The sequence below is a fragment of the Rhodotorula graminis genome (assembly GCF_001329695.1).
Source record: "Rhodotorula graminis WP1 unplaced genomic scaffold RHOBAscaffold_6, whole genome shotgun sequence".
In the NCBI taxonomy this organism is placed as follows: domain Eukaryota; kingdom Fungi; phylum Basidiomycota; class Microbotryomycetes; order Sporidiobolales; family Sporidiobolaceae; genus Rhodotorula; species Rhodotorula graminis.
The window spans coordinates 1,187,320-1,213,780 of record NW_017264933.1 but is presented as its reverse complement, the minus strand read 5'-3'; the positions used below and the strand labels follow the sequence as shown (position 1 = coordinate 1,213,780).

Sequence of the window (26,461 nt, the reverse complement as noted above, 5' to 3'; positions counted from 1 at the left end):
TCGCACGAGATACCCCCCCTTTCGCCTCGCCGGCCGCGGCCCTCGGACCTCTCCTCCCCCTCATCATCATCGTCGAGCGAGCGTGCACCTCGCCGCCCTCCACCTCCACCATCGTTGATCGACCTGCAACGCACTAGTTTCTCTCGATTCATGTGAGCGCGGCGAGAGCTTGAGAGGGCCTGTGACATCGCCTCATCGGAATTCGAAAGTCGTCCAGGCGCGCGTCGTCTCGCGGTTGCGCCGGCCGTAGCGTCCCTCGCTCCTCTCGCGCACCGCTCTTGCTGCTGTCCGACCTGCCAGACCGCCTCGACTCGCCACCAGCACCGCCCAGAGCCGCCGACTACGACCGGTTCGTCCCTCCTCGCCTTTCCACCTCGTGTTGGTCGCACCGAGGGGAGCACTCACACTGACCTCAGGTCCATCCGCAGCTGCGACCAAGCCTTGTGCACGCTCTACACGCCCGTCCTGCGCACCCGATCGCACCACCAGTCCCCCTGCGTCCCACCCCTCGAGCCTCGACGACGACATCGCCTCGTCCGCTTCCTCTAGCGGCGGTCTCGCGCCATGAAGTTCGCGCAGTACCTCAACTCGCACGCGATAGATGAATGGAGGCGGGCCTACATCCAGGTGAGCCCTTGCGCCCAAGCTCCTCTCGTTCCCCTTGAGCTCGCAGCGCTGACCCTCCCCTCGCGAGCCTGCAGTACCGACAGCTCAAGAAGCAGATCGGCCGCGCGACCGATGAGCTCGTCGACATCGACGACGGCGGCACGGGCGACGTGAGCAGCGGCGACGCGGGCAAGAGCGTACCAGGAGCTCACGCCATCGCCGCCGAGCGCGAGCGAGCAGCGCGCGTGCGCGAGTCGCAGTTCCGCCAGAGCGGTTCGGCAGTACCCGGAGCGCGCGAGCCGGGAGGAGGAGCCGTGCACGACCTGGTGGACGACGACCGGGACCTCGAGCGAGGAGGTGGGACCGACCACGAGGCGCGGCCTGTACCTGTGCGCTCGCTCAGCGAGCACAAGGCCGACCCGGCCAAGGCGCCGACGCCTGCACCTACGGCGACCTCGCCGCTCCACTCGCCCGGCCTGTCGGTCATGTCGTCCTCGGCCGGCGAGCGCAACTCGGACGACACCAACAACAGCCGCCAGCCCATCGTCCGCCTCGAGCCGCACGCCTCGCGCTCGTCGACCAAGGCCGCCGAGCGTGACGACAGCTCGACGGGCCTCCCGCACCCGTTCAGCCGCAAGCCGTCGTCTGGGCGCGACGCCATCGCCGGCCGGCCCGCCGACTCGAGGCGCAAGTGGCGCGAGGGCTTCTCGGGCAGCATGGAGCTCGACGAGGTCATCGACAAGTGCCCGCTCCAGTCGAGGCGGTTCTTTGCGCTCCTCGACCGCGAGCTCGAGCGGGTGTGCGGGTTCTACGCCGACCGCGAGGCCGAGGCGTCCAAGCGGTACGAGGAGTTGAGCGCGCAGTGGCGCGAGCTAGCGAGTGCGTCCTCTTTCCTCCCCTTTCTCGAACGTCAAAGATGGATCCTGACACGCCGCCTTTTGCGCGCAGTCCACAAGAAGGAGTTCCAGGCGTTCAAGGAGCGCGAGCTGCACCCGCCCGCCTTCGTCACCTCGCTCTTCCCCAAGAACCAGCACATCTCGCACATCCCGGGCACGCAGATGGTCCGCCGCACGCTCGCGCACCGCAAGCAGCAGGCCAAGGACGCCGAGGAGGCCGAGGACGGTCCGCCGCGTCGGCGGCGTCTCTCGGACGAAGGCGACGAGGAGCGAGACGGCGACGCAGAAGGAGAAGGAGCCGATGCGGACGACGAGGGGGTCGAGGTGGCCAAGCAGGTGTATCGGCATCGGCGGCCCGAGGAGTACACGAACGCCCGGAGCAAGCTCAAGCTCGCGAGTGCGTCGCTCGTTCCCCTACTCGCCTCCCTATCGCGTCCAGCACTGACTCTCTCTCTTTCTCCCTCGCAGCCATCGAGTTCTATCGTCTTCTCGGCATGCTCAAGAGCTATCGCCTCTTGAACCGGACCGGCTTCTCCAAGGTGCGCTGCCAGTTCCCCCTCGAGCACAGCTCCTCGACCGTCTCGAGCGCGCTCTGACCCTGTCTTTCACCCTCGAGCAGGCCCTCAAGAAGTTCGAGAAGGCGACGGGCATCCCGTGCAGCGCCAAGTACTCGGAGAAGGTCGAGAAGGCCAACTTTGTCGCGTCGACCCGGCTCGACGACCTCATTCGCGAGACTGAGACCGCCTTCGCCAACGTGTTCGAGCGAGGCGACCGCAAAAAGGCGTACGTCCTCTCTCCCTCTCTCCTTCAGGCGACGGTGTCACTGACATTCGCACCCTGAACAGGCTCGAGCGGCTGCGCGACTTTGGCGCCAAGAAGCACCACCACTTCTCGACTTGGCGAGCAGGTCTCCTCATGGGCGCCTCTCTACCTCTCGTGGTCGAGGGCATCGTGCTCAGTGCGTCCCTTCTGTCCCTCGCCGTCGTCGTGCGCCGAGAGCCGAGACTGAAACCCTTCCTCCCTGCCAGGCTTCAAGGCGTCGACCCGCAGCGAGATCCCGTATTGGCCGGCACTTCTGCAGCTTTTCGCAGCGTGCTTCATCCCCGTATTCTTCTGCCTCGCCTTCTTCCTCAACCTCGCGACCTGGAGCAAGGCCCGGATCAAGTGCGTTCTCCCTTTCTCGTCCTCCCTTCTCCCCGTCCTTAACACGACCTGACTCTACCTCGTGCGCCTGCAGCTACGTCCTCATCTTCGAGCTCGACGTGCGCAACCGCCTCGACTACCACCAGTACCTCGAGATCCCGGCCCTCCTGTGGTTTATTTTGTCGCTCTTCTTCTGGGCCTCTTTCAGCAACTTCTGGCCGGACCAGATCACGCCGTCGGCGTACCCTCTCGCGTGGCTCGTCGTCATGCTCGCCATCATGTTGAACCCGTTCCCCGTCTTCTACGCGTCGGCGCGGTGGTGGATGTTGCGCTCCTTCTGTCGCATGATCACCTCGGGCCTCGTCGCCGTTGAGTACGTCCACTTTTCTCTCCTCCTCGCCCTCGTCAACTTGAACTGACTCGCCCGCACCCGCAGGTTCCGTGACTTCTTCCTCGGCGACGAGATGAACTCGCTCTACTACTCGGTCCGTCCTCTTCTTCCTCCTCCCGCTCTCGCTCGACGACACGCCTGACGCCCTCGCCCTGCAGGTCTACAACCTCGGCTTCCTGTACTGCACCTACAGCCATCGATGGCCCGACGACGTCTTCAGCACATGCTCGACCAACAGCACCTGGACGACCGCCGTCCTGTCGTCGCTGCCACCCTTCTTCCGTCTTGGCCAGAGTATCCGCCGCTACATCGACTCGGACGGCATGTAGTGCGTCCCCCTCTCTCTCCCTCTCACCTGCGTCCCCTCGAGGTCGACGTCGAGCTGACCTTGCGCCCTTTCGACAGCCTCCACCTACTAAACGGCGGAAAATACCTCGTCACGATCAGCTATTTCACGGCGTACTACTCGTGGCGCATCCACGAGCACGCCGGCGACAACGTGCCCTGGCGCCTCGCCCTCTTCATCATCTTCGCGACGTGCAACACGCTGTACACGTCGACTTGGGGTGCGTCGAACGCCTTTCTCCCTCGTCTCTGCCTCGCGTTCTCCTTCCTGACGCACGCTCGAGATGCGCAGACATCTACATGGACTGGTCCCTTGGCCACCGCGACGTCAAGGACCGCAAGCACTTCCTCCTTCGCAACGAGCTCGCCTACTTCAAGGACTCGCCGTGGGTCTATTACTTCGCCGCCGTCGCCAACGTCCTCATGCGCTTCCAGTGGGTCATCTACTTCTCGCCGCACCCGTCGACGCCGGTCCAGGGCTTCATCATCGCCGTCATCGAGGCGGCGAGGCGCATCATGTGGAACACGCTCCGAGTCGAGGCTGAGCACGTTGGCAACCGTGCGTCCTCGTCCCCTTCCTCTCGTCGTCCTCCTTCATCTCTCCCTTCCGACGAGCCGGGCCTGACTGACCCGTTCCTCCCGCAGGCGACGGCTACCGGGTCACGCGCGAGGTCGGCTTGCCGTGCGTCCTCTGTTCCTCCTTCTCTTCCTCAACCTCTCTCCCTGTTGCCTCGGTAGGTCGTCGACGACACGAGCACGTACTGACCTCGTTCTTCTCCCAATCGCAGGTACGTCACGGCTTCTTCGCCCGAGGCAGGCGGTTCGACCGTGGACGACACCGACGACGGCGACGTTCGCCTCGGGCCGCAGAAGCGCTTCTTCGTCGCCCTGCACGCTCTACACCGCTCGATCTCGCGCAACTTCCAGCCCGTCCTCGACGCCGTGTGGAGCCCGCCGCTCATCGGCCTCGGTCGGCACCAGGACCCGGTCGAGCGAGAGCGCACCGAGGTCGAGGAGCAGGAGCACGAGGCGAGCCGTGATCAGCGGCGTGGGGGCGAGAAGCGCCTGGGACGGAGCCGCACGGGCAGCGCGTCGGCCGCGAGGAGGCGGCGGCGCCCGCACGGGCTCGACGACTCGAGCGACCCGAGCGAGACGGGCGAGACGGGCGACGAGTCGGCTTCGGGCTATCCCAAGTCGCCTTCGATCGATGCTCGTCGTCGCCGAGCTGGTGCGGGCGCACGCGCCGAGCGTCAGAGCGATGGCGGCGAGGGCAGCGGCGGCACGGGCGACCTCGGCGAGAGCGCCCTGACGGCGCCCGCTCGTCGCAAGGTGCGCATGGCGGCGACGACGACGCACGACTCGGAGGACGAGGCGGGCGAGATGCGGCAGGACGAGAGCGATCCGGACGAGGTGGACGCCGACCGAGAGCTCGAGCAGGGCATGCACGAGGTCGAGGCGATGGCCAAGGCGGCGGAACAGCGGATGTAGAGCCTTGTCTTAGATTCATATGTATCACACGCTGTCGCATCGGCTCGTGTCCGACGTGCATGCCGTCGTTGCCGTCGCTGCTCTCCTTCCTTCTCTCCTCGAGGACGAGGTCGGGGAGCCAGAACGCTCTTCCTGTCTGCGCTCTGTTTCGTTTGCCGTCTCTGCAGACGTCTGCGAGTGCCGTCTGAGCGAGAGAATGCGCCGTCGCAGCTGTAAACACGGCAATCGCCCTCCTCCGCCTCCTCGAGTTGCTCTCGAGGTCGATTGTCGCGTTTCTCCTTTGCTGTCGCATGCTGTGCTATTCTTTTTTTTCTTATAAAACTTAAAACCTTAGAGGCTATTTAAGTTGCTGATTTATATTAATTTTATTGTTCAAACATGAGAGCTTAGTACGTGAAACATGAGAGCTTAGTACGTTAGCCATGAGAGCTTAGTACGTTAGCCATGAGGGTTTAGTTCGTTAATCGCAGGGCACCGCGAGTATCTTCGAGAGAGGTCCTCGGTCTCGCTGCACCGTCACGAGTGACCGCGCTGCAGACTCTGAAGCGAGCGCGTCCGCAGCGATCCGCTCGCTTGGACCGCGTCGTGCTGCATCGACCTGCCAGCTCCTCGGGCTCGCAAGACGCAGAGTTCTCGTATCGCTCGACGAAGCTGTCCAGGCTCCTTCACGAGCACCGACAGGAGCAGGGTATGTCGAGAGGCGACGAGGCGAGTTGAAGCGGGGCGTGCGCGCGCCGGTTTCTCGCCTCTCTCGGCGGCACATTTCTCTGCGGACGCTTCCTTTGGCTCAGACGTGCTCCAAAACATGTTCGACACGTTGGCACGCTTCGCAGGTCCTCCCGCCCCGTGAGCGGAGCGGGGCGAGCGAAGAGGTGCGTCTCGCTCGTCGTCAACTGCGTCGGACCCGCGCACGCTCGTCGACAAGTCGACACTGCTCTTCATCGCTCATCGACTAGCTGATCCTCGTGGCTCAAAGCGAGGCTGAGAGGGCACTCGAGTCGGGAGAGAGGTCCGTGCGCGAGCCAACGGATCTGTCGCTTTCGGATGCTCGACTCGTCGGCGAGCCAGCGGGTTTCTCTGTGCCCTCGCAGACCGACAAGGTGCAGCACAAAGACTGCGTTGCGCTCGGGACACCTCAAAAAAGGACCGACTGGCCGACCCACCGATTTCCTCCCTATCCTCGCTCCGCTCCCTGCTCGCCCGCCAAGTCGCCGTGAGCGCGCCCCCGCCGTGTTGCGCCGTGCCGGTCGTCGCACCGTCGAGTGCATGAGAAAGATTGGTGCGCCTCTCCTTGAGGTGACGAGCCAGAGAGGGCGGTGACGAGGGGACGACGATGACGACGGCGGGACGAGGACGGCGGTGGCGGTTGGCGACAGGCGAGGAGGGCGAGGGCGAGGTAGAGGCGATGTGGGAGGAAGAGAGGTAAGGGAAGGTCGAGGGCGGCCAGGGCCAAAAACTGGTGGCGAGCGCGAGGGAAGGACGAGGTCGCCGAGTTGAATCGACGGTGAGGGGGATGGCTATGAGAGGAGGCGGATGCCGAGGATAGGTAGAGATGGGATGGCGAGAGGAGAGGATGGGACGAAGAGAAAGGGCGAGAGGCGGGCGAGGGAGAGAGGGAGGGACGACGGAGGGGGAACGAGCGCGATGGGCGACGACGCGGCGGGCGAAAAGGGGTGCGACAATGACAACGACGACGACGAAAGCGAAGAGGTGAAGGTGGTGGGGAAAAGGGCGAGGGCGGCTGGGAAGAGGTGTACAGCGCCGCACCTCGAGGGAGGAAAAGGGAGGAAGGACGGTCGCGCCCGAGATGCGCGCTCATCGACTCGGCGCTCGCTCGCTCGCTCGCTCATCGGCGCGCAGCACCGCCCTGCTGCTGCTGCTGCTGCGCGAGGTACTGCTGCTGCTGCGCGAGCATGGCCTGCTGCTGCGCCTGGTACTGCGCCATGAGGTGCGGCGGGATCTGCTGCTGCTGGCCCTGCGGCGCGCCGTAGCCCTGCGGCGCACGCTGCTGCTGCGGGTAGCCGCCGTAGTACGGCTGCTGCTGGGGCGGCGGCGCCTGCTGGTACGCCGGCTGCTGCTGCTGCTGGCCGCGCTGCTGCTGCTGCTGCGGCTGCTGCTGAGCCGGCGCCGGTGCGGAAGGCGCCTGCGCCTGCGGTTGCGGGGCAGCAGCGGCGGCGACAGGGGCAGGAGCGGCGGCGACCTGGCGCTGCTGCGGCGCCTGCATGCCGTGCCCGCCGACGCCGGCCGGGCGGCTCTTCTGGCCCTGGGCGGCGGCCGCCTGGGCCTCCTTGACCTCGTCCTCGGTCCCGGGCGCGACGTACAGGCTGCGGTCGATGACGGGCGGGATGGGCTGGATCTCGGTGCCGAGCTCCTGCTCGATGCGGTACAGGTTGAACCGGTCGTCGAACGTGATGAGGTTGATGGCGAGGCCGAGGTGGCCGTACCGACCCGAGCGACCGATGCGGTGCAGGTACGTCTCAGCGTTCTTGGGGAAGTCGAAGTTGATGACGACGTTGACGGCCTGGATGTCGATACCGCGCGTGAGGAGGTCTGTCGGCGAGGGGCAAAGGTGAGTCAGTCAGGGAGAACGAGGTTGGGCGAACGACGATGAGGGGGACGGACCGGAGCAGACGAGGTTCCTGCACACGCCGTTGCGGAAGTCGTGGAAGACGCGGTTGCGGTGCGCCTGGAGCATGCGCGCGTGCGAGTAGAAGCACGAGTAGCCGAGCTCGGTGATCTTCTTGGCGAGGAGCTCGACGCGGTTGGTCGAGTTGCAGAAGATGATCGACTGGTTGATTTGGAGCTGCGAGAGGGGAGCGAGAGAGTCAGGCTCGGTGGCTCGGGCGCGAGAAGAAACGGGAGAAGAGGTCGACGCACCTTCGAGAAGAGGGTGTTCAGGCAGTGGACCTTCTGGCGCTCCTCGAGGAAGGCGTAGTACTGGGTGACACCGCGCAGGGTGAGCTCGTCCATGAGGTTGATCTCGTACGGCTTGCGCATCCACTTGTCCTGCGAGCGTGCGAGGGCGAGGGTGAGCTTTCCCGCTCGGACCCGCCGGCGGCGACGAGAGGGAGAGAGAGAACGAGGCGGGACGCACCTTGAAGTCCTTGACGATGAGGGGGAACGTGGCCGAGAAGAGCATGACCTGGCGCTCCTTGGGCATGAACGACAGGAGCTGCTCGATGACGGGCGTGAACTCTGGCGACAAGAGCTTGTCGGCCTCGTCCATGACGAACATGGGGCACTCGCTCAGGTCGGCGATGCCCTTGCCGGCGAGGTCGAGGATGCGGCCGGGCGTGCCGACGAGGATGTGGACCTCCTCGCCGAGGCGCAGGATGTCGTCGCGCAGGGTGGTGCCGCCCGTCGTCACCATGATGTTGGCGCCCGTGTGCTTGCCGAGCGTCTTGCACACCTGCGACGTCTGGAGCGCGAGCTCACGGGTCGGGACGAGGAGGAGCGCCTGGATCTTGGGCACCTTGGGGTTGACGCGCTCGAGCGTCGGGATGATGAACGCGGCCGTCTTGCCCGTGCCGTTCTTGGCGCGCGCGAGGATGTCGCGCCCGGTGAGGGCGATCGGGATGGCCTCCTCCTGGATGGGCGACGGCCGCTCGAACTGTGTGCGCGGCGAGGGGGCAGGCGTGAGCGGGTGCGTCGGAGAGGTCGTCGACACAGTGGGCGCGAGAGACGCACGCCGGCCTCGAAGATGCCCATGAGGAGCTCGCGCTTGAGGAAGTAGTCCTCGAACTCGTTGCCCTTGGTCGCCGTGACGTCCTGCGGTGCGTAGAGGCCAAGGTGAGCTCGCCAGTCGTCGGGCTCGAGAGAGCGGGAGACGCACCTCGGTTTGCGGGCGAGCGTCCTTCTTGGGGAGGTTGAGCGTCTTCTTCCAGTCGTCGGGACCGGGTGCGGGTGCGCTCTTGGCGCCGGAGGAGGAGGTGGATGGTGCCGACATGGTGGGCGAAGGCGGGGAGGTCGGAAGGTGGAAGCGCTGCGACGAGGGCGCTGGGCCGGGCGAGGGTGGTGTGCCGGGCCGGTCGAGAGGTGCAGTAGGGCCGCTAGTCGGGGTCGTAAAGGCGCCTGGTGGTCGAAGCGGGCGCGGGTGGTCGAGGGGGGAGAGGGGCGACGGGAAGTTGCCTCGAGGAGCTTGGGGACGGCGCGGCTGTGGTGGAGACGCCGAGAGGAGAGGGTTGTGGGGCTGCTGAGCTCGATAGAGCCAATGAGAGCAGCGCTAGGGCGAGAGAGAGACGAGGCGGGAGATGGGGAGCAGAGCGACGACGAGCGGGCGACTTGGGCGCGAAAGGACGAGTCCCCTCGTCTCGCCAGCCTCTCTCGGACGCTCTCCTGAAGTGGAGCTCAATCTCTTGACAGCTCGCTCTCGATCCAGGGCTGGGCACGAACGCATTGATCTTACAGCACAGCACGCCCTCTCCCTCCTCGTCGCCTCTTCGCTCGAGCCGACGCCCTACTCGGCCTTCTTCTCGGTGCGCCACGCCTTCTTGATCAGCTCGGTGAGGCCTGCGAGGTGGTGCGGGGTGCAACGTGTCAGGCGCGCCCAGCCAAGCAGCGGCAGGACGAGCCTTTATCGACGGCTCATCCCGGCGCAACCCGTCGACGCCAGGCCACCGTTGAGAGGGAGAGCGACGACGCACCGATGTCGTTGGTCTCGAACTGGTAGATGCCGACGAGGACACCGACAGTCGCCGTGCGCAGGAGCCAGGTCGCGATCGTGCCGAGGATGGGGAACTTGCGCGGGTGCAGGTAGTCGGTCAGGATGTTGTCGAAGCCCTGTGCGAGAGAATCGTGTCAATACTCGAGCGCGGGGCAGTCGACGGCAGCCCTTGCACCTCGAGCGAGCGCACGAGGGCAGGGCGGCGAGAGGGCAACGAGCGGGCGACGGACCATGTGCGAGTGGGCGACGAGGGCGGTGCACAGGACGCCGTCGAGGACCGGGTTGACGGACGAGACGGCCGTGGCGCCGATGAGCGGGACGAGCGAGACGCTGAGGAGGCGCTCGAAGGTCCAGTGGTACTGGCCGTGCGCCTTGTTGGGCGCCGGGAACGGGGTCGGGTCGTTGACGGTGCCCTCGACGTCTGCGGGTGAGGGCTTGCAGGTGGTCAGTGACGGTGCTTCGAGTGCGGGCGGGTCGACGAGAGCGAGGCCGGGGACTGACAAGCTGCGAGGGAGAGAAGGACGAGGGTCAGTTGGCGGCGGTGCGGGACGACAAGGGGGGAGGGAGGGGGACGCACGCTTGGCAGCAGCGCTCTGAGCGGCGGCGAGTGGCCGGGCTGTGTGTGGGCGGGGGGGCGAGGGTGAGCGTGTGAGCGATGAGCCGCGGTCGGGAGCGATCGCGAGAGGAGGAGGGGGGAGGGTGCCGAGGACGAGGGCGCACCAGAGTGGAACGAGCGGGTGGCGAGCTGGCGGACGGCCGAGGTGCGGAGGGCGGGCATGACCATGGCGGGCGAGCTGGTGCTGTCGAGAGGGGACGGAGCCGGAGAGAGGCGGCGACGACAAGGCGACGAGGGCCAACCACCGCACCGGAGAAGCGCACCGCCCTCTGCAGCCTCTGGGTGGGTCTACTGCTGGCCTGCACGGCTAGGTAGACTCTGATAAGGCTTGACACGCCTGCCAAACTAGACTCGGCGAGCGACGCCGCCTGGCCAAAGTCCGCGGCTCGTCCTCGCTCCTCCTCCTCATCAACCACAGCCGCACCCGCCGCCCACCATGCCCATGATGCCCGCGCAGCCCCTCCCGCGCACCCCCGAGCACCTCAAGGCCGCCGAGCGCAACCCAGAGGGCCACGCAGACCTGTCGTGCGTCCCTCTCTTTCCCCTCCTCGTCCGCATTGCTCGTCTCACCCTCCCCCTGCAGCGGCGTCATGTACACCCTCGCCATCTTCACCGTCGCCATGGTCCTATTCCCCATCGGCACCTACTTCCTCTCGCGCGACTACGTCTTCTCCCGTGCGTCCCTCGTCCTCCTCCCCCCACTTGCGCCGCACTCTCTCTCTCCCTCCTCCCTCTCCCCGCCCGAGCTGACCTCTCGTGCGCAACCGCACCTCGAAAGCCAAAACCTCGCTTACGTACCCGGCCATCTCCGCCGTCACGGTCGCCAACGCGGTCCTGATCGCCTTCATCTACGTCGCCTTCCGCGAGGACGCCGACGACGCCGCGCGCGACAAGCTCAACAAGGTGCGCGAGAAGAGCTCGGTTGGCAAGGTGGAGTGAGGGTCGCTCGAGCGTGTGGGTCCCGAGCGAGAGGGAGGGTCAGCTTGTACAGGTGCGCTCAGGCTCGTTCTCCTCTCTCTCTCTTGCCTCTTGCCGCAGAGCCAGCAGTTGCTGACTCGTTCTGCCCACAGAACTTGTAACTCTACGCAATGCAGTGACCTGTGTGCTTTCGACCTGTGCCCGGTGCGCGAGGCCGAGGAGCAGCACGCCGACTCGTCGCCCGGCGACCGCCCTCCTGGTTTGGCCCCGCAGCCGATCCGACCTGCGCGCCCTCGTCTCGCCAGATACGGTCACGAGCGTCCGTCACGAGCGCCTCGTCGTTGCGTCGCCGAGGCGACGGCGGGAGAGTGTGGGCGTGCGAGACGTTGAGGCAACCCGGCGGCGGCGACGCTGGCTTAGCTCGATGCGCAGCCGCCACCGTTCTGAGGCCGCGCCGAGTGAGCAGTCGACGAGCTCTATCCGCTGCACCTCTATCGTCGACTATGGCCCGCTGCATGAGCGAGAGGAAGAGCCGGGCGAGCTGTCGAGGACGAGCGGTCGAGGGGAAAGCCGCGTTAGGCTGGCCGCGCTTCGCGAATCTGCACGAGAGAGCCAGGAGAGTGGCTGCGCACCGTCGCGTGCGAAAGAGGCTGCGGGCGACCTCACACGAGAGCTCCTCCGCCTCGCTTTCATCAGCTGCGCACCTTTCGACCCTCTGCTCTCACCTCTCGCCGCCTTGAGCACCTCGCGGCACTATGCCAGCTCTCCCTCGAGTGTCAAAGTACACGGGGAACAACCCGGCCGCGTTCCACGTCGCGACGTCGACCACCCCTCGCTCCTCCGAGTCGGACGCGTCCCTCCTCGACTCGTTCTCGTCCTCGGTCGCCGCACGGTTCGCCTCGCACACCTACCACCTCCCCAGCAGCAGCACCGACCCATCTGCCCCCTCCCTCGCCTCGTCCTCGACCGCCGCAACCCTGTCAGCCACCCTCTCGCAGCTCGACCTCATCGAGCGCCTCTCGTCCGGCCCCACGCCGCTCGACGTCCTGCGCCGCTCGGCCACCGAGCTCGACTCAGCGTCGTACGCCGACCTGCTCGCCGAGCGGCACGCGGCAGGCCTGTGTCCCTACGCGGCGTGCGGCAACGCCGCGAGCGAGCCGTACGACGACGGCGCGGCGGGCGCGGGCGCGGGCGCGGGAGCAGGGGCGGCGGCACGCGTACGCCTGCGCGGTGGGTCGCTCGTGAGAAGGGGAGGTGCGGGCGACGAGGCGGACCGGGGCGCGTACTGCAGCCGGCGGTGCAGGGCGCGGAGCGAGCACCTTGCGGGCGAGGTGGCGCGGCGACGGCCTGGCGCGCTCGATGCGCCGCCTGGTCCGGCGACGTCGGCGGGAGCGGGCGCGGTCGAGCTGCTCGAGGACGTCGAGCGGCGGCGAGAGGACGTGAGGAGGAGCACGGCGGCGCTACTGCAGGGTGCGCGTGCGGCCGGCGCAGACCTCGCGATGCCCATACCCTCGCCGTCGGCGGCTCGGGCAACGGGCGACGCCGTGCCTGCCTCAGCGCCGGCGGTGACGGGCGCAGCAGACGGCGAGGCTCGAGGTGCCGCCCCCGCCGCCGGTTCGACCCCGAGCGGGCGCGCCGACTCTCTCCTCTCGACCCTCACGATCCACGAGCGGCCCACCCCGACGCTCGCGCCCGCCGCCCCCTCCCTGTCGCACCCCGCCCCCGATTTCGAGTCCCCCCTCGCGCTCGTCCACCCGCGCACCGTCCCTCTCCCTCCCTCGCTCTCTCGCCCGCCGGCCGTCCCGCCGTCCTCGCGCCACAAGGCGCGCACGGCCTCCCCGCTCCGCGGTTCGTCTCGGCACCCGTCATGCTCGACGCGACGAGCGGCGCGGCGCTCGAGTGGGCGGGCGTTGGGAACGACGGCATGGACGAGGGCATGACGGATGAGGAGAGGGGCTGGATGCGCGAGGCGCTGGCGGTGAGGGACGAGGCGAGGCAGAGGGGCGAGGTCGAGTGACGTGCGGCGTATGACGGGCGGTGCGAGCGTGCGAGAGAGGTAGACGACGAGGCGGTCGCGGCTGGAACGCGACGAGCTCTCCTCCTTCTCAAACGGCTCGAGTTCGTCGAGAACAGCGAGATGCACCTGAAACCACCTCTCGAGAGACCAACTCTCTCGCTCGAAAGCCCGACAATGCGAGAGAAGAACGTCTCGTTGTTCACCTGCGACCGCACGAGCCGCCTTTACGATCCTCGACCGCGCCCGAGTTACTCGTCCTTGCCCGCCTCGCGCCTCTCGGCCTCCCTCCTCCTCTCCCTCATCTCGCCGAGTGCGCCCCGACCAACCCACGCCGCGAACGCGGCGAGCGCGCCAAAGACGGGGAGGGTGGGCAAGAGGCGGAGGCGGACCCAGTACAGGGCAAAGAGGAGCTCGAAGGCGGCGAGCGAGGCGAGGAGGAGCGTGAGGGAGAGGGTGCGCGGGGGTGAGAGGCGCAGGGAGGGAAGGAGAGGGGACAGCTGCGGGACGCGAGGGTCAGTGCGAGGCTCGAAAGGCTGGTTGTCGCGGTACGGCCGGCCGGCGCGCGTAGGGAAGGAGAGAGGAGAGATAGGGACGTACGGTGGCGGCGAGGACGACCCAGGGGCTGAGGACGAAGGCCAAGCCGACGAGCGCGACAGGCTTGCCGACGCGCTTGTCGGGCGTGCGGAAGGTCCACTCGAGGTCGGGCATGCGCTGGTAGCGCTCTGCCTCCCAGTGGGGCGGGAGGGCCGAGTCGGGCGGGAAGGGGAAGGGGAGCGCGAGCGAGGACGGGATGGTGACGGTCGCGAGCGGGAGGACGAGGGGCGACTCGTGCGGGTGGCCGACGACGAGGGTGAGGTCGAGCGGGGCGAACGAGGCGAGGGCGAGGAGCTGGGCCGGGGCGTGTGCGAGGTCCTGGGGATGTTGACGAAGAGGGTCAGGGCGAGGCTGGACCAAGTGCAAGAGAGAGAGAGAGAGGACGGACGAGCTCCCAGCGACCCTTGCCCGACGCCGAGCGGACCTTTGCGGTGCCCTGCCAGTCCCTTCCGGGAGCACGGTCGGCCTCGTTGGCCGGTTGGACGACGACTGCAGCCTGCTGCGGGGAGAAGGGAGCGCCGTCGCGCAGGAGGGTGAAGGAGAGCTTGAGGTGGTCCGTGTCGGTGAGGTCGCGCTGTGGGAGCGGGCTCGGCGAGTCGGACGAGAAGCTGTGTGTGGGTCACAGGGTGAGTCGTGGAGGGCTGTGCGGCACAGAGGGAGAGAGTAGAGAGACGGACGAGGACGAGGCGACTGCGGAGGCGAGGGCCGAGTCGACGACCGAGAGCTTGCCGTCGGTGAGGGACAGGGCGGCGTGGGCGAGCGAGGCTGCAGCGGTGGCGGCGAGGCACGCACGCACGAGCAGGCGGGGCATGGCGTCGAGGGTCGGTCGCTGATGAGGTCGACCACGACGAGGCGACGACGACGACGACGCCCTCTGAGCTCCTCCATCCGCACCCGCGCCAGGTCTAGCAGGCAGCGAGACCACTAGCACACCCTGCACCTCTCGTCATGGCCGCCCCTTCAACCGCACCCGCACCCACCGCCGTCGACCCTCCTCCTCCCGCCTCCGACCTCGCAACCCTCCGCTTCAGTCAGTCTGCCACGAGCCACAGTGCCCTGAGCCACACAGACTGACCCCTTCGAGCACCCCGCAGACGTCGAGCACAACCTCGCCCTCTTGAACCAGGCCACCCAGCTCCTCGAACCCCGCTTCACCACTCGCGCACTCCGCGCCCTCCCTCAGCTCCGCACAAAGCTCGGCACCAACGGCGACAACCTCGCACAGCTCATCCGCTCCGCACCCTTCTACTCGCAAGGTCCGCCCCTACCCCTCTCTCTCCCTCCCCGCCTCCCACCGACGACCGCTGACGCAAGCGCCCCCTCATCGTCGCCCCCCCACCACGCAGACTCTGAGCGCAAGGCCGCCCTCATCGACGCCCTCGGCAACCCGCCCGCCCCGACCGCCAGCTCGAGCTCGGCACCTCGACCCGATGCCGCCCCTTCCTCGATGGACGTCGACTCGGCCGCACCCGCCACGACTACCACCCCCGCCGCCGCCGCCGCCGCACCAGCACCCGCACCCGAGACCGACAAGAAGAAGAAGGCCGCACAAGCTCGCAAGGAGGAGGAGCTCAAGGACCTCGCGTCCAACCTGCCCGAGGCCGACGCCTTCCTGTCGCTCCTCGCCATCATCTCGCTCCTCGACCACAAGCAGTACGACCGCGGCAAGCAGCTCGCGACCTCCTCGATCGAGCACTTTGCCCAGCTCAACCGCCGTTCGCTCGACCAGCTCATGAGCAAGCTCTACTTCTACTGGGTCCGCCTTCACGAAGTTTCGGGCGATGACACGGCCGCCCTTCGTCCGTGCGTCCTCCTTCTCTCTCTCTTTGTCCCCTCCACTCGATCGCCCCGACCTGACTCGCCCGCTCCATGCCCGCAGGACGCTCCTCGCCGCGCAGCGCACGGCCGCGCTCCGCCACGACGACGACCTGCAGGCGACGCTCCTCCCGCTCCTCCTGCGCAACTACCTCGAGCACGGCCTGTACGAGCAGGCCGACCGCCTCGTGTCCAAGACCCAGTTCCCGGAGCACACGGCGCAGAACAGCCAGCTCGCGAGGTGGTATTACTATGTCGGTCAGTCGGCGGCGCTCTCTCTTGCGGTGCGTCGGGTCGGTCCCGACCCGGCGTGCTTCTGAAGTTCTCGTACCCGCGACCCTGACCCGCTCCCTCCCCCTCGCAGGCCGCATCCGCGCGATCCAGCTCGACTACACGGCCGCGCACGCGTCGCTCCTGCAGGCGATCCGCCGGGGCCCGTCCGACCTGAGCGCCGCGCCGGGCTTCTTCCAGCACGCGCACAAGCTCGCCGTCCTCGTCGAGCTCCTCCTCGGCGAGATCCCCGAGCGCAGGGTGTTCCGCGAGGTCGTGCTCAAGAAGGCCCTCAGGCCGTACCTCGAGCTCGCCCAGGGTGCGTCGCGCTGTTTCTCCGCCGGGTCCTGTGCTCCTCCATGAGCGCATTCCTGATACTGATAAGAATGTCGATCCCGACTATAGCCGTCCGCGTCGGCGACATCCAGGCGTTCAACCAGGCCCTGTCGACGCACGCGAGCGTGTTTGCGGCCGACCGCACCCAGTCGCTCGTGTCTCGCCTGCGCCACAACGTCATCAAGACGGCGCTGCGCACCCTGTCGCTCGCCTACAGCCGCATCTCGCTCGGCGACATCCGGGCCCAGCTCGCGCTCGAGTCCGAGGAGGACGCCGAGTACATTGTCGCCAAGGCGATCCGCGACGGCGTCGTGCAGGCGAGGATCGACCACGACAAGGGCGAGATGACGAGCCGCGAGGCCGGCGACGTGTACTCGACGGGCGAGCCCGTGCGCGAGTTCGACCGCCGCATCGGCTTCCTCCTCGACCTGTACAACCAGAGCGTCAAGGTGCGCCCCGTCGTCCTCCCTTTCTCTCTCTCTCTCTCTCTCTCTCTCTCTCGAGCCAGGCCCTGATGTTCTCTGGCCCCGTCACGCAGTCGATGCGGTACCCACTCAACGCGCACTCGAAGGAGCTCGCGTCGGCGGGCGAGGCGCGCGAGCGTGAGCGCGAGCTGGTGCGTCCACCTCACTCTCTCCCTCTCTCTGTTCGACGATGGGCCCGACTGACCCCTTGCGCGTGCGCCCGCAGGCCAAGGAGATCGAGGAGGGCGACTCGGACGCCGACCTCGACGGTCCGGGCGACATGGACTCGTTCTGAGCGGCGACGGCGAGGCTGCTCGAGCGGGATTTGTCGATACACGGAGGAGAGGACGGAGTGAAACTCGCTTGTCCCTTGTGTATGGTCGTGCGACGTCGCCGTTCCCTGTGAGACTTTGCTCGACAGCGGGTCGATCGAACGACCGGCCTCCCTCTCCCCCCTTCCTCGCGCCACGACCTCGAGAGAGCTACTCGCACAAGCTTGTCCGTGCCCCTCTACCTCAGTCAGCACCCTCGATCCCCGCCGCCGCAGCCAGAAGCTCGCGAGCCCGCCCCCCGACCACCTCGCCTCCTCATCAGCCTCCTCGTCCACCTGCACCACCCCAGCCCGCTCCTCGACCCCCGCCATGTCGTTCTCGCCCTCTGAGCTCCCGACCAAGGCGCAGCTCGACGCCGCCAAGCACCTCAGCGTCCAGGACGAGCGGGGCGACGAGGTGCCGTTCGCGTCCCTCGTCGACGGCCAAAAGGTCGTCGTCATCTTCATCCGCCACTTCTTCTGCGGCCTCGTGCGTCTCCATTCTCTCTCTACGTGGGCCCAGAAGAGCAGAAGCTCAGAGGCAAAAAGAGACGGGACTGACCCTCCTCCTCCTCGTCCTCGCCCCGCCGCGCAGTGCATGGACTACCTCTCGTTCCTCTCGGCCCACCTGTCGCCGGCCCTCCTCGCCGAGCACTCGACCAAGCTCGTCGTCATCGGGTGCGGCTCGCCGTCGTTCATCACGCCGTACCGCACCCGGCTCGAGTTCCCGTTCGACGTGTACGCCGACCCGGACAAGAAGGTGTACCACGCCCTGGGCATGACGAGGCGCACGCTCGAGATGGGCGACAAGGCGCCAGAGTACCTCAAGAGCGGCATGCTCGGCAACGTGTTTGGCAGCATCATGGTGCGCCCCGATTCTCTCTCTCTCTCGCGCGCGCGCCGACGAGGACGAGGGGACTGATCCTGGACTTTCCCGCACCGCAGAGCGCGCTTCGCTTCGGCAGGGTGGCGTCACCGGGCGACATGAAGCAGGTCGGCGGCGAGTTCGTGTTCGACAAGGCGGGCGAGCCCGTTTGGTGCCACCGGATGGAGGTGCGTCCCCTTTCCTCCTCTCTTCTCCCTCAGTCCGCCTGCTCTCGAGCTCCAGCAACGACTTCTTGACTCGTCTGTCTCTCTCTCCCACTCCCGCAGCACACGCGCGACCACGCGCCGCTGAGAGAGCTCATGGACGCGGCCGGCATCCCGTACTCGGGCCCTTGAGGGGCTCGTGCACAGCGTCGGCCTGCTCCCTCTCTCGCGCGCACTCGTCCACCCTTTTGTTGTCGCACCAACCTGTAACCCGCACCGTTGCACTCGGCCTCAGGTTCGAGCTTGCAGGCTCGCCCGGCGCAGAGCAAGCTGCGGCTCGCCGCTCGCTGCGCTTCTTCGTCCTCTCTCGCTCGCTTCGGCGAGGACCACGGCGCACGTGCCCGGCTCGAACTTGTCTCCTGTTCGCCTCTCGGACTGTCCGGTCCGCCCGGAACGTCCACGGACCGCGCTCGATCCTCGCTGCGCCGCGTCCGGCTCTCTCGCTCTCGCTGCGCCCCGCTGCAGTTGCTGCTCTTGCTCGTCTTTCTCGACCGACTCGTCGAGCAGCGATGTATCTACCCGTCGCCGACGACCTTGGCCTCGCGTTCGAGCACGCCGCTCGCTTCCTCGTCAAGCGCGCCGAGGTGGTGGACGGCGACGACTTCAAGCCTTTCGAGCTCAGCCACGTGCGTCGACGTGCTCTCTCTCTCCGCATCGTCTGCCTGTCGAGCTCACCCTTTTCGCCGCGACCGCAGACCCAGTGGGTGACGGTCTACTTTATCGAGTTGACCGTGATCCTGTACCTCTTCGGGTGGAATCTCTGGGGCGCCCGCTCGGTCCTCTTTCCTCTCAAGTTGACGGCCGTGTCGGTCCACGAGGGCTGGCGCGTCCTCTTTCTCGCTCGTCGGCCTCGTCTCCCAGCTCGAAACGAAGAAACTGACTCTTTGGCCTCGGTCGAATCGGACGCAGCCACGGCATTGCTGGGACGCTCACGGGCGCAAAGGTCGAGAGCCTCATCCTCGACCCGAATCAGGGCGGCAGCACGCGCATGGTTGGCGGGTGGGCGTTCGTCTCGTTGCCGGCGGGCTGTACGTCGCTCTCCCTCCCTTTTTCTCCTCTTCCTCGACGACGAACGTCCTGACGCTCAGTCGACACATAGATATCGGCTCGACGCTCATCGGCGCGGCGCTCATCTTTGCCGGCTTCGACCAGAAGGCGTCCAAAATTGCGTCCGTCGTCCTTCCTCTTCCTCCCTCTCGCGCTCGAGCCTCGTACTGACCTCTCGTTTTTCGCGAGCCCACAGCGCCATCCCGCTCTTTGTCCACCTGTCGATCGTCGCCTACTGGGCACGCACGTCGCGGTTCACGCTCCTCAACGTCTGCTTCGTCCAGGGCCTCATCCTCATCCTCTGTCCGTCGACCTTCCTCTCCTCTCCTTTGTCGTCTCTCGCCTCGCGACTCACGCTCTCGCTCTGCAGACATCGTCCAGCACGCGGCGTTCCTGCGCTTCCTCCTCCTCCTCATCGGGTGCATGAACGGTGCGTCGGCCGTTCCTCTTTCGATGCGCACGAGCCTCTCGAGGACTGACAGACCGCTCTCGCGCCCGCAGTCATGGTGCGCCCTGCTTGTCGTCACCTCAGTACCAGCGTCGACACGGCCTGACGACTTTGCCCGCTCGCAGTACAGCGTGTGGGACCAGCTGGACGATGTGCGTCCGCCGACTCGCTTTCGAGGAGAAGCTCGCTGACTCCCCAGCCACGTTCTCTTCTGTTGGCCTGGGCATGGGCACAGCTTGTGTGCGTCCCTTCTCTCTCTCTCGATCTCTCCTTGGAAAAGGTGACCCGTACTGACGACGCTCGAGCCTGCAGATTCCACGTCCGTCCCTCCTCCCTTCTCCTCGACGCCGCGCAACCTCTCACGCCCGCTCGGCCGTCTCGACGCCCGCAGAAGATCAACGAGAGCGACGTGTGCGCCTTCCAGCGCGAGTACCCGTGGCTCCCGGCGCAGGTCTGGGGCGGGATCTGGACGCTGTTCTCGTGCGCCGGCCGTGAGTCGCCGCCTTCTCGCGCCTGGCCGGTCGAGGAGGAATCCTCCTGGTCGGTCTTTGCCGAGTCGCGCGCTCTGACGAACGAGGACACCTTGCGCCGCAGTGACGGCCGCCATCCTCGGCGGCATCGTGTACTTCAAGAACGACTTTGCCGAGCAGTACTTCGACTCGCAGACGTTCCTCCCGACTTAGGTCGTCCGCCACGACCAGCTCGACGAGGCGAGGACGAGTCGATGCGGGCGAGGGAGCAGGGTCGACAGGGCCTTGGCGAGGGGCAGAATGGGAGGGTCGGGAGGAGGGCGAGGACCGAGCGTCGAGTACTCGAGCACGCACGCTTTGTCGTAGCAGCGCTCTCTTGCGTAGTTGCAGTTGAGGACTCTTTCAAGAGCAGCACTTGCCTCTCGACTCGCCCCGAAAGGGGCTCTGGTCGCACGACCGGGCCAACAGATCAAAGCTCTTTGCGCCGGTACCGCTACGACTGCGCCATCGCTCAACCTCCTCCTGCACTCGCTCCCTCTCCACCGCCGTCGACGAGCATCGACGTCCGCTTCCTCGCGCCGCTGCTGCTCCCGCTTCGCAAGGCGCTCGAGCCTCCTCCTCCTGCTGCCCCACCCGTCGCCGGCCTCGAGCCCGACGCGCTCCTCCTCCTCGGGCTCGCACCCGACCTGCGCTCGTCGCGCGCGCTCGCCGTCGCGTCCTTCTTGACGGCAAGGACCGTCCCCGCGCCGGCGCTCGCCGCGGTCGAGCCGGCTGCGTGCGCCGTCGACGCCGAGCCGCCGGCCGTCGCCGCCGTGGCGGCGCCCGGGACGCGCTCGGTGCGCTCGACGAGTCCAGCTCGGCGGACCCAGGCGCGCCGGCGCGTGTACTTGCCGAGGCCGCCACGCGGGCCCATCTTCTCAAAGTGGTTGTCGCCGTACTGCCAGCCCTCGTCGTCGACGCTCCATGCGGCGAACAGGGGCGAGTCGGCGTACGACAGGTCGGTCGACGAGGGCGAGACGAACGAGGGCGACGACGGCGCCTGCGAGTTGACGTGCGACGAGAGGAGGGAGAGCGACGGCGAGGTCGACAGCGAGGTCGAGCTCGAGTGCGACGCGCCCGTCACGGCCGAGGCCGCGATCTGGCCGAGCGTGCGCGAGAACGTGGGCGACGGCGGGTTCGCGAGCGCAGGCTGAGAGCCGTCGGGCGCGACTGCCGCACCGCCGCCAGCGCCGCCGACCGGGAGCGCGACCGACGCGACGGCCGAGCGCAGGACGTGCCACTCGGGGTCGAGCCAGCGCCACTCGGTCGTCTTCTTGAGGCGCGAGTGCGGGTCGGCCTTGGTGGGCGAGGCGACGTAGGCGACCGAGGGCGGAGGAAGGACGAACGAGGCGGGCGGGTTGGCCGGGTTGTTGTCCGGGTCGGTCCTGCGAGCACGCTCGAGCGAGTCAGAGCGAGTCACGAGAGAGGGAGAACAGAGAGAAGGGGACGCACCAGCTTGCGCGCTCGCCCGGGAGCAGGGCGTGCGTCCAATCGAGCCCGACCCACCACCGCTGGTTCTCGAACACGGTGAACTGGACCTGCACGTCCTCGCCCTCGTCGACCGCCGCCTCCTCCTCGAGCGCGACCGCCTCAGCCGCCTTCTCTTGCCGCACTGCCACCGTCGACGACGCTTGGGCCGCCGCTGCAAGAGGCGGCGAGGCCGGCGGCGACGCGCCGCCAGCGAGGCCGACGCTGCTGCTGCGCGGCTTCTTGACCGGCTTCTCCTCGACCACGGGCTCGCCGCGCTGGCGCCCGCCGCCGAGTGCGCCGACCTGGGCGCCGACGAGCCCGGGAATGCCGAGCCCGGTCCTCGTGCGGCCCCACTCGCGCTGGACGCCCTTGCCGCCGCGCAGGACGCCGACGCACAGGCGGCAGACCCACCTCACGAACGCGCTGCGCCACAGGAGGGCGCGCAGCGTCGCGAAGAAGGGCGCCTGCCACAGGATGCCGACCGTGCCGACGAGGAGGAACAGGTACCGGACGGGGACGAAGAAGGTGAGGGCGAGGTAGAAAGGGTACGAGGTGACGAGGAACCACGCCGTGTCGTAGGCGGGTGCGGGTGTCGAGGGGCGGAGCGGCGTGAGGCTGAAGTGGGCCGACAGCGGGTGGACGACCTCGGTGCGGAACGACTGGACGTGCTCGGCGAGGACGTGGGCCGAGTTGACGAGCTGGGCGTACGCCGCCGGCGACAGGGTGACGTTGCGCTGGCGGTGGCGGAGGGACGGGGCGGGCGCGCCTTTGCCCGTCTTGCGCGCGGCGGCGAGGTACTTGTGCAGGACGAGGACGAGGAGGGCGGCGTTGAGGCCGTAAACGGCGACGGCGTAGCCGAACAGGCACACGGCCCACCAGCTAAGGAGGACGAGGAGCGACCCGAAGAACGACGGGTGGGTCCAGGTGACGAGCTGGACGAACGTCGCGCTGGCGTGGATGACCGGGGCCGAGAGGGCGAAGAGCTTGAGGAGGGTGGGCGGGGTTGCGAGGAGGAGGTCGGTCGGCGACGGCTCCTCGGATGCGGGCGGCGTCGTCGAAGAGACGAGGGCGCTGGCCGTGGTGGCCGGACGAGGAGGTGGGGACGAGGCTGTCGAGGAGGAGGTGCCGAGGGAGGGGAGCGCCTTCATCTCGCCGGCGAGGATGCGGTACGACGGCTCAGTCCAGAGGGTATCCGTGCTGCAGGCAGATGGTCCCACTCGTCAGTTGCTGTGCCGAGGGAGGAGGGGGACGAGGGAAGCCAGGCTCGGCGTCGAGGCTCACATCTTGAAGGGAAGGCGGGCTCGTCAGAGGCCGCCGGCGAGGTTGCAGAGAGGTCTGTAGGCACCGCTGGCAAGGTCAGTACGCGTGCCCGGGCAGGGTCCACCGTGCTGTCGCCGCTTCATCTCGTCCCCGCCTCGGCGACGATGACGAGGCCAGAGGCGAGCGAGAGACGCTCGCGGCGGCGCGAGGCCACGAGCCGGGGGTACAGAAAGCAAGTGAGAGTGCACGCACGGCGAGTCGGTGCTGGCCTGAGGGAGACGAGGTCGGACGAGGTTGCCGAGCGGAGAGAGGGGACGAGGAGCAGGTGAAAGTGGTCGCGGCGCTCCAGCTTGACGGCGGGCAGAGCGTGCAGGTGCGCTCGGTACTGGATCAGACACGGTGTCGACAGCTCGCGAAGAAAGAACGGCGTCGGGCGCAGAGCTGCGACGTCGACGCGGTGACCTTCGCAACCACGCTCGCCGGCTCGTCTCTCTCGCTGCTGCATGCTCGCAAGGACACGGCAAAAGGGGCATCTACGTTGCAGTCATCTCGAGGAGGCTGTCGATCGTCTTGCCCATGTCGCCCGAGTTGCTCAAGAGAACCTGCACGCGCCGCACTCGCTCGAGGTCAGGTCCGCCACGAGGCGAGAGAGAGAGAGTGGAGGGGACGCACCATCTCGAGCACCTCGTTCTCGACGTCGGGGAAGATGCCCTGCAGCGTCTCGAGCGCGGCGAGCCTCGCCTGCTCGTGCTGCCGGTCAATCTCCCTCAGGACCGCCTCGTCCGTCTCCTCCTCGGGCGCGTACATGCGCAGGTCTGGCCCTTGGCCCTCGTCGCCCTCGTCGTCCTGCTTCCCGGCGCGCAGCGACCCACTCGAGGGCGGCAACGCCGGTAGCTCGGGCCGACGAGGGCCGCCGCCGCTGCCGCCGTAGTAGCTCCTGCGCTTGCTCACGCCCGGCCTCGCCGCACCAGGCATCGGCGGGAACGGCGGCGGCGGAACCTGCGGCGGAACCTGCGGCGGTGGCGCCTGGCCCTGGCCCGTGAGCTCGTTGGCCGTCTGCTCGAGCTGCTCAAAGACGCGCGCGAGCGCCCCGAGCGGCTTGCTCATGGCGCGCTCGACCGAGTCGGTCCCGCGCAGGAGCGACGCCTTCATCGACTCGGGGAACGACAGGTCCTGCGCCGACGGCGTCGCGGGTGCAACGCCCCCCTCGCCGGCCGGCGCAAGGAGCGACGCCGACGCGGCCTCCGAGGGCTGGATGAGGTCGGCTGAAGGGCCGGATGACGATGTAGGCGGTCGAGGAGCGGTAGAAGGCGTGGTTGGGCGAGACGAGGGGGCACTGTCGCGAGGTGGTGGCGGTGGAGGTGGCTCCTCGCTGGCGACCTGCTTGACGGCGGCGGCAACGTTCGACTCGAACTCGTCCTGGGTGATGTTGGACAGCGACGACGCGTCGAGCGACTCGATGAACGAGATGGCGGCGTTCTGCAGGAGCCGACGTTAGTGTCGGGGCGCAGGCCGAGGGGACAGCGGACGAGGACGTACAAGGCTCGACAGGTAGTAGCCGCCCTCGCCCGACAGCTTCTCCGGGTTGCGGAAGCGCTGGATGTACCTGTCGACGACGATACGTGTCAGTCGCTCCCTCCCCGACAGTGGACGAGCAGAGAGAGGAGGCGCACTGGAGGTTCGAGACGAGGTGCTCAGGGTTGGCCCGGATGACGACGTAGATGAGGAACGGAATGAAGGCGTCGGCGCCCTGGTCGCCGCTCGAGACATGACGAATGAGGCCTGTGAGAGTTCAGAGTCAGTCGCAGGCCGCAGAAGGCGAGAGAGAGCGAGAGGAGGACGGACCAAAGATGACCTTGCAGCAGTTGAGGACGCAGATGAGCTTGTCGCGCGGCGCCTTGTACTGGTTCATCTTGCGCAACTCGCGCTGCGCAAAGTCGAGGAAGCCCTGCACCTTGTCGCCCTTGGGCTTGCGCTCCTTGACGGCGACGACGGGCTCGTGCGCCTGCTGCGACACGCCGACCTTGCTCGCCTCGGCTGGAGCAGGCTCATGGGCCTCGGCCGGCTCAGTCGACGATGAAGAAGAAGAAGACGGGACGGCTGCAGGCGCCGTAGGCGAAGCTGGTTCCGACGAGGTACAGGACGGCGACGGGATCGGGAGGTCGAGGTGCTTGGGCTCGATCCACGAGAAGAGGCGCATGCGCTGCTTGAGGATCTCGTCGCGCTCGACGTCGCCCGACGGCGACATGTTGCTCGGGAAGGCGCTCAGGTCGAGGGCCGGCGTGAACGTCCTGTATAGGCATGGGAAGAGTCAGTGGCCGCTCTGAGGAAGCGATGACGCCCAACCCGGACGAGGACGCACAGATGCCAAAGGCGGTTCATGACGAGTTTCTCCATCGCCTCGAGGGTGAGGTCGAACTCGGCCTCGGCTCGTTCAGGGTCGTCTCGCCAGTCGACGTCGAGCAGCGACTTCCACGGGTCGACGGTGCGCATTTTGCCGGCGATGAAGTCGAGAAAGTCGTTGATGACGCGCGCTTGATCGCTCGTCGATACTGGAGGACGGCGCGAGAACTCCTTGAGGAACCTGGACGGGCTCGAGAGTCAGGGAGGGGACGTCGAGAGAGGGAGCGAGGGGGAGGGACGCACGAGCGCAGGTACTTGGCGATAGGGTCGGCCGTACGGGAGCGCATCTGCTCGAGGAACTTGTTGAAGTCAAAGACGGGTTCCGGCAACTGCGCGCGCTCCTTGCCCTTGCCGCCGCCCTTCTCGTCGAGCTCGCCGCCCTTCTCCTGCTCCGAGTCGGCCTGCGGCGCGCGCTCCTTGTCCTTGCCCTTGGCCGAACCCGCACCGACGATGGCCGTCATGAAGCTGCCCTTCTCGCGCTGTGGCGAGCTGCCCGGCTGCGGCGTGCTGGTCGAGCTGCTCGACGCCGACGTACGCCCCGTCGAGCGAAAGACGGACGCGATCGAGGCGAGCGGCTTGGCGAGACCGGACGGTCCCGAAGGCGTCTGAGGCGCAGAGGGGGGAGCGGCGGAAGGAGGGGTCGAGGGGCGGTGAGGGCGAGTCGCGGCGGCGGCGCTGGTGGATGCGTCGCGTGGCTGAGGTGGGGGAGGGGTGGAAGCCGCGGCGCGGTCTCGAGCGGGCGTGCCGCTGATGCTCCGTAGCACGCTGCCGAAGCTGAACCCGCCGGTCCCGCCACTGCTCGCTGGCGGCGGCGGGCCCGTGCCGAGCTGTGCGGCGGCGCGACGCTGGTCGTCGGCGAGACGGCGGTCCTCGGTCGGGCTGCCCGACTCGGACCCGCTGTTGTCGAGGACCTCGAGCTTGCTGCCGCGGCGGACGGTGCTGCCGAGCGTGCCCTGGTACAGCGGGTCGAGGTCGGCGAGGAGGTCGTCTGGTGGGGGAGCGGGTGCCGGCGCGAGGTAGGTGGCGTGGTAGCCGCTCGCCGAGGTGCCGCCGGCTGCAGTGGACGGCTTGGTCGACGGTACGCTGGCCCAGATGCTCGCCGGGTCGCCGTCGTCGGTCGCAGGAGGCGGGGGAGGTGCCGAGGACGACGAGGCGCTGTTGAACGAGTCGGACAGCTCAGACAGGTCGGGGAAGGCGTGCTGGGCGTGGTGCGGCTGGTCAGGCGCACGCTCCATCACTGCTGCTGGCTGAGCAGGAGGATGGGCGAGAGCTGGGGGCTCGAGAGATGAGAGCCGCGTCCTCCTCCTCGACACGGACTGGCAGTCACCGCTTCCTGAGCCGTTCTCTCTGGATCAGGTGGTGA

The 26,461-nt window shown here is 67.7% G+C and overlaps 9 protein-coding genes across 9 annotated transcripts; 5 read left to right on the top strand and 4 right to left on the bottom strand.

Moving 5' to 3' along the window:
- Window positions 1-6,117: 6,117 nt before the first annotated feature.
- RHOBADRAFT_36372 (uncharacterized protein) lies at window positions 6,118-8,815 on the bottom strand (the record flags this gene model as incomplete). Its single annotated transcript, XM_018413349.1, has 6 exons — window positions 6,118-7,419; window positions 7,492-7,672; window positions 7,747-7,875; window positions 7,964-8,479; window positions 8,557-8,637; window positions 8,702-8,815. 6 exons carry the CDS (start codon window positions 8,813-8,815, stop codon window positions 6,716-6,718), a joined length of 1,725 nt encoding a protein of 574 aa, XP_018271565.1. The 3' UTR covers window positions 6,118-6,715.
- A 510-nt stretch (window positions 8,816-9,325) lies between these two features.
- On the bottom strand, window positions 9,326-10,316 carry RHOBADRAFT_44021 (uncharacterized protein; the record flags this gene model as incomplete). The annotated part of the gene is made up of 5 exons (XM_018414336.1): window positions 9,326-9,378; window positions 9,513-9,648; window positions 9,763-9,953; window positions 10,110-10,148; window positions 10,253-10,316. 5 exons carry the CDS (start codon window positions 10,314-10,316, stop codon window positions 9,326-9,328), a joined length of 483 nt encoding a protein of 160 aa, XP_018271564.1.
- Window positions 10,317-10,574: 258 nt separating this feature from the next.
- RHOBADRAFT_65029 (uncharacterized protein) lies at window positions 10,575-11,257 on the top strand. Its single transcript, XM_018418631.1, has 4 exons — window positions 10,575-10,673; window positions 10,732-10,823; window positions 10,927-11,139; window positions 11,219-11,257. The coding sequence occupies exons 1-3, from the start codon at window positions 10,585-10,587 to the stop codon at window positions 11,085-11,087; spliced, it is 342 nt and encodes a 113-aa protein (XP_018271563.1). The 5' UTR covers window positions 10,575-10,584; the 3' UTR covers window positions 11,088-11,139; window positions 11,219-11,257.
- A 564-nt stretch (window positions 11,258-11,821) lies between these two features.
- On the top strand, window positions 11,822-13,173 carry RHOBADRAFT_53483 (uncharacterized protein; the record flags this gene model as incomplete). Its single annotated transcript, XM_018416857.1, has 2 exons — window positions 11,822-12,662; window positions 12,890-13,173. 2 exons carry the CDS (start codon window positions 11,822-11,824, stop codon window positions 13,081-13,083), a joined length of 1,035 nt encoding a protein of 344 aa, XP_018271562.1. The 3' UTR covers window positions 13,084-13,173.
- Window positions 13,174-13,331: 158 nt separating this feature from the next.
- On the bottom strand, window positions 13,332-14,490 carry RHOBADRAFT_53482 (uncharacterized protein; the record flags this gene model as incomplete). The annotated part of the gene is made up of 4 exons (XM_018416856.1): window positions 13,332-13,580; window positions 13,681-13,995; window positions 14,066-14,285; window positions 14,355-14,490. Coding segments are annotated over 4 exons (919 nt in total), but the record flags the coding sequence as incomplete, so codon positions are not given.
- Window positions 14,491-15,124: 634 nt separating this feature from the next.
- Window positions 15,125-16,941, top strand: RHOBADRAFT_36365 (uncharacterized protein; the record flags this gene model as incomplete). Its single annotated transcript, XM_018413348.1, has 6 exons — window positions 15,125-15,480; window positions 15,557-15,750; window positions 15,857-16,081; window positions 16,168-16,547; window positions 16,637-16,714; window positions 16,789-16,941. The coding sequence occupies 6 exons, from the start codon at window positions 15,125-15,127 to the stop codon at window positions 16,855-16,857; spliced, it is 1,302 nt and encodes a 433-aa protein (XP_018271560.1). The 3' UTR covers window positions 16,858-16,941.
- Window positions 16,942-17,203: 262 nt separating this feature from the next.
- On the top strand, window positions 17,204-18,190 carry RHOBADRAFT_53480 (uncharacterized protein; the record flags this gene model as incomplete). The annotated part of the gene is made up of 4 exons (XM_018416855.1): window positions 17,204-17,362; window positions 17,468-17,737; window positions 17,818-17,925; window positions 18,025-18,190. 4 exons carry the CDS (start codon window positions 17,204-17,206, stop codon window positions 18,091-18,093), a joined length of 606 nt encoding a protein of 201 aa, XP_018271559.1. The 3' UTR covers window positions 18,094-18,190.
- Window positions 18,191-18,470: 280 nt separating this feature from the next.
- On the top strand, window positions 18,471-20,139 carry RHOBADRAFT_44015 (uncharacterized protein; the record flags this gene model as incomplete). Its single annotated transcript, XM_018414335.1, has 9 exons — window positions 18,471-18,587; window positions 18,657-18,766; window positions 18,871-18,989; window positions 19,061-19,130; window positions 19,205-19,311; window positions 19,379-19,438; window positions 19,541-19,608; window positions 19,848-19,947; window positions 20,051-20,139. The coding sequence occupies 9 exons, from the start codon at window positions 18,471-18,473 to the stop codon at window positions 20,137-20,139; spliced, it is 840 nt and encodes a 279-aa protein (XP_018271558.1).
- Window positions 20,140-20,380: 241 nt separating this feature from the next.
- RHOBADRAFT_53479 (uncharacterized protein) lies at window positions 20,381-26,333 on the bottom strand (the record flags this gene model as incomplete). Its single annotated transcript, XM_018416854.1, has 9 exons — window positions 20,381-21,350; window positions 21,418-22,632; window positions 23,233-23,297; window positions 23,368-24,174; window positions 24,235-24,301; window positions 24,369-24,477; window positions 24,541-24,986; window positions 25,058-25,279; window positions 25,342-26,333. 9 exons carry the CDS (start codon window positions 26,331-26,333, stop codon window positions 20,438-20,440), a joined length of 4,836 nt encoding a protein of 1,611 aa, XP_018271557.1. The 3' UTR covers window positions 20,381-20,437.
- Window positions 26,334-26,461: the final 128 nt, after the last annotated feature.

Bases quoted from the DNA above. Each gene is read 5' to 3' on its own strand.
- RHOBADRAFT_65029 (XM_018418631.1), top strand. From the start codon at position 10,585: ATGCCCATGATGCCCGCGCAGCCCCTCCCGCGCACCCCCGAGCACCTC. The intron at 10,674-10,731 runs GTGCGTCCCTCT...CTCCCCCTGCAG, and splicing joins GAGGGCCACGCAGACCTGTC to CGGCGTCATGTACACCCTCG. The intron at 10,824-10,926 runs GTGCGTCCCTCG...GCACCTCGAAAG, and splicing joins GCGCGACTACGTCTTCTCCC to CCAAAACCTCGCTTACGTAC.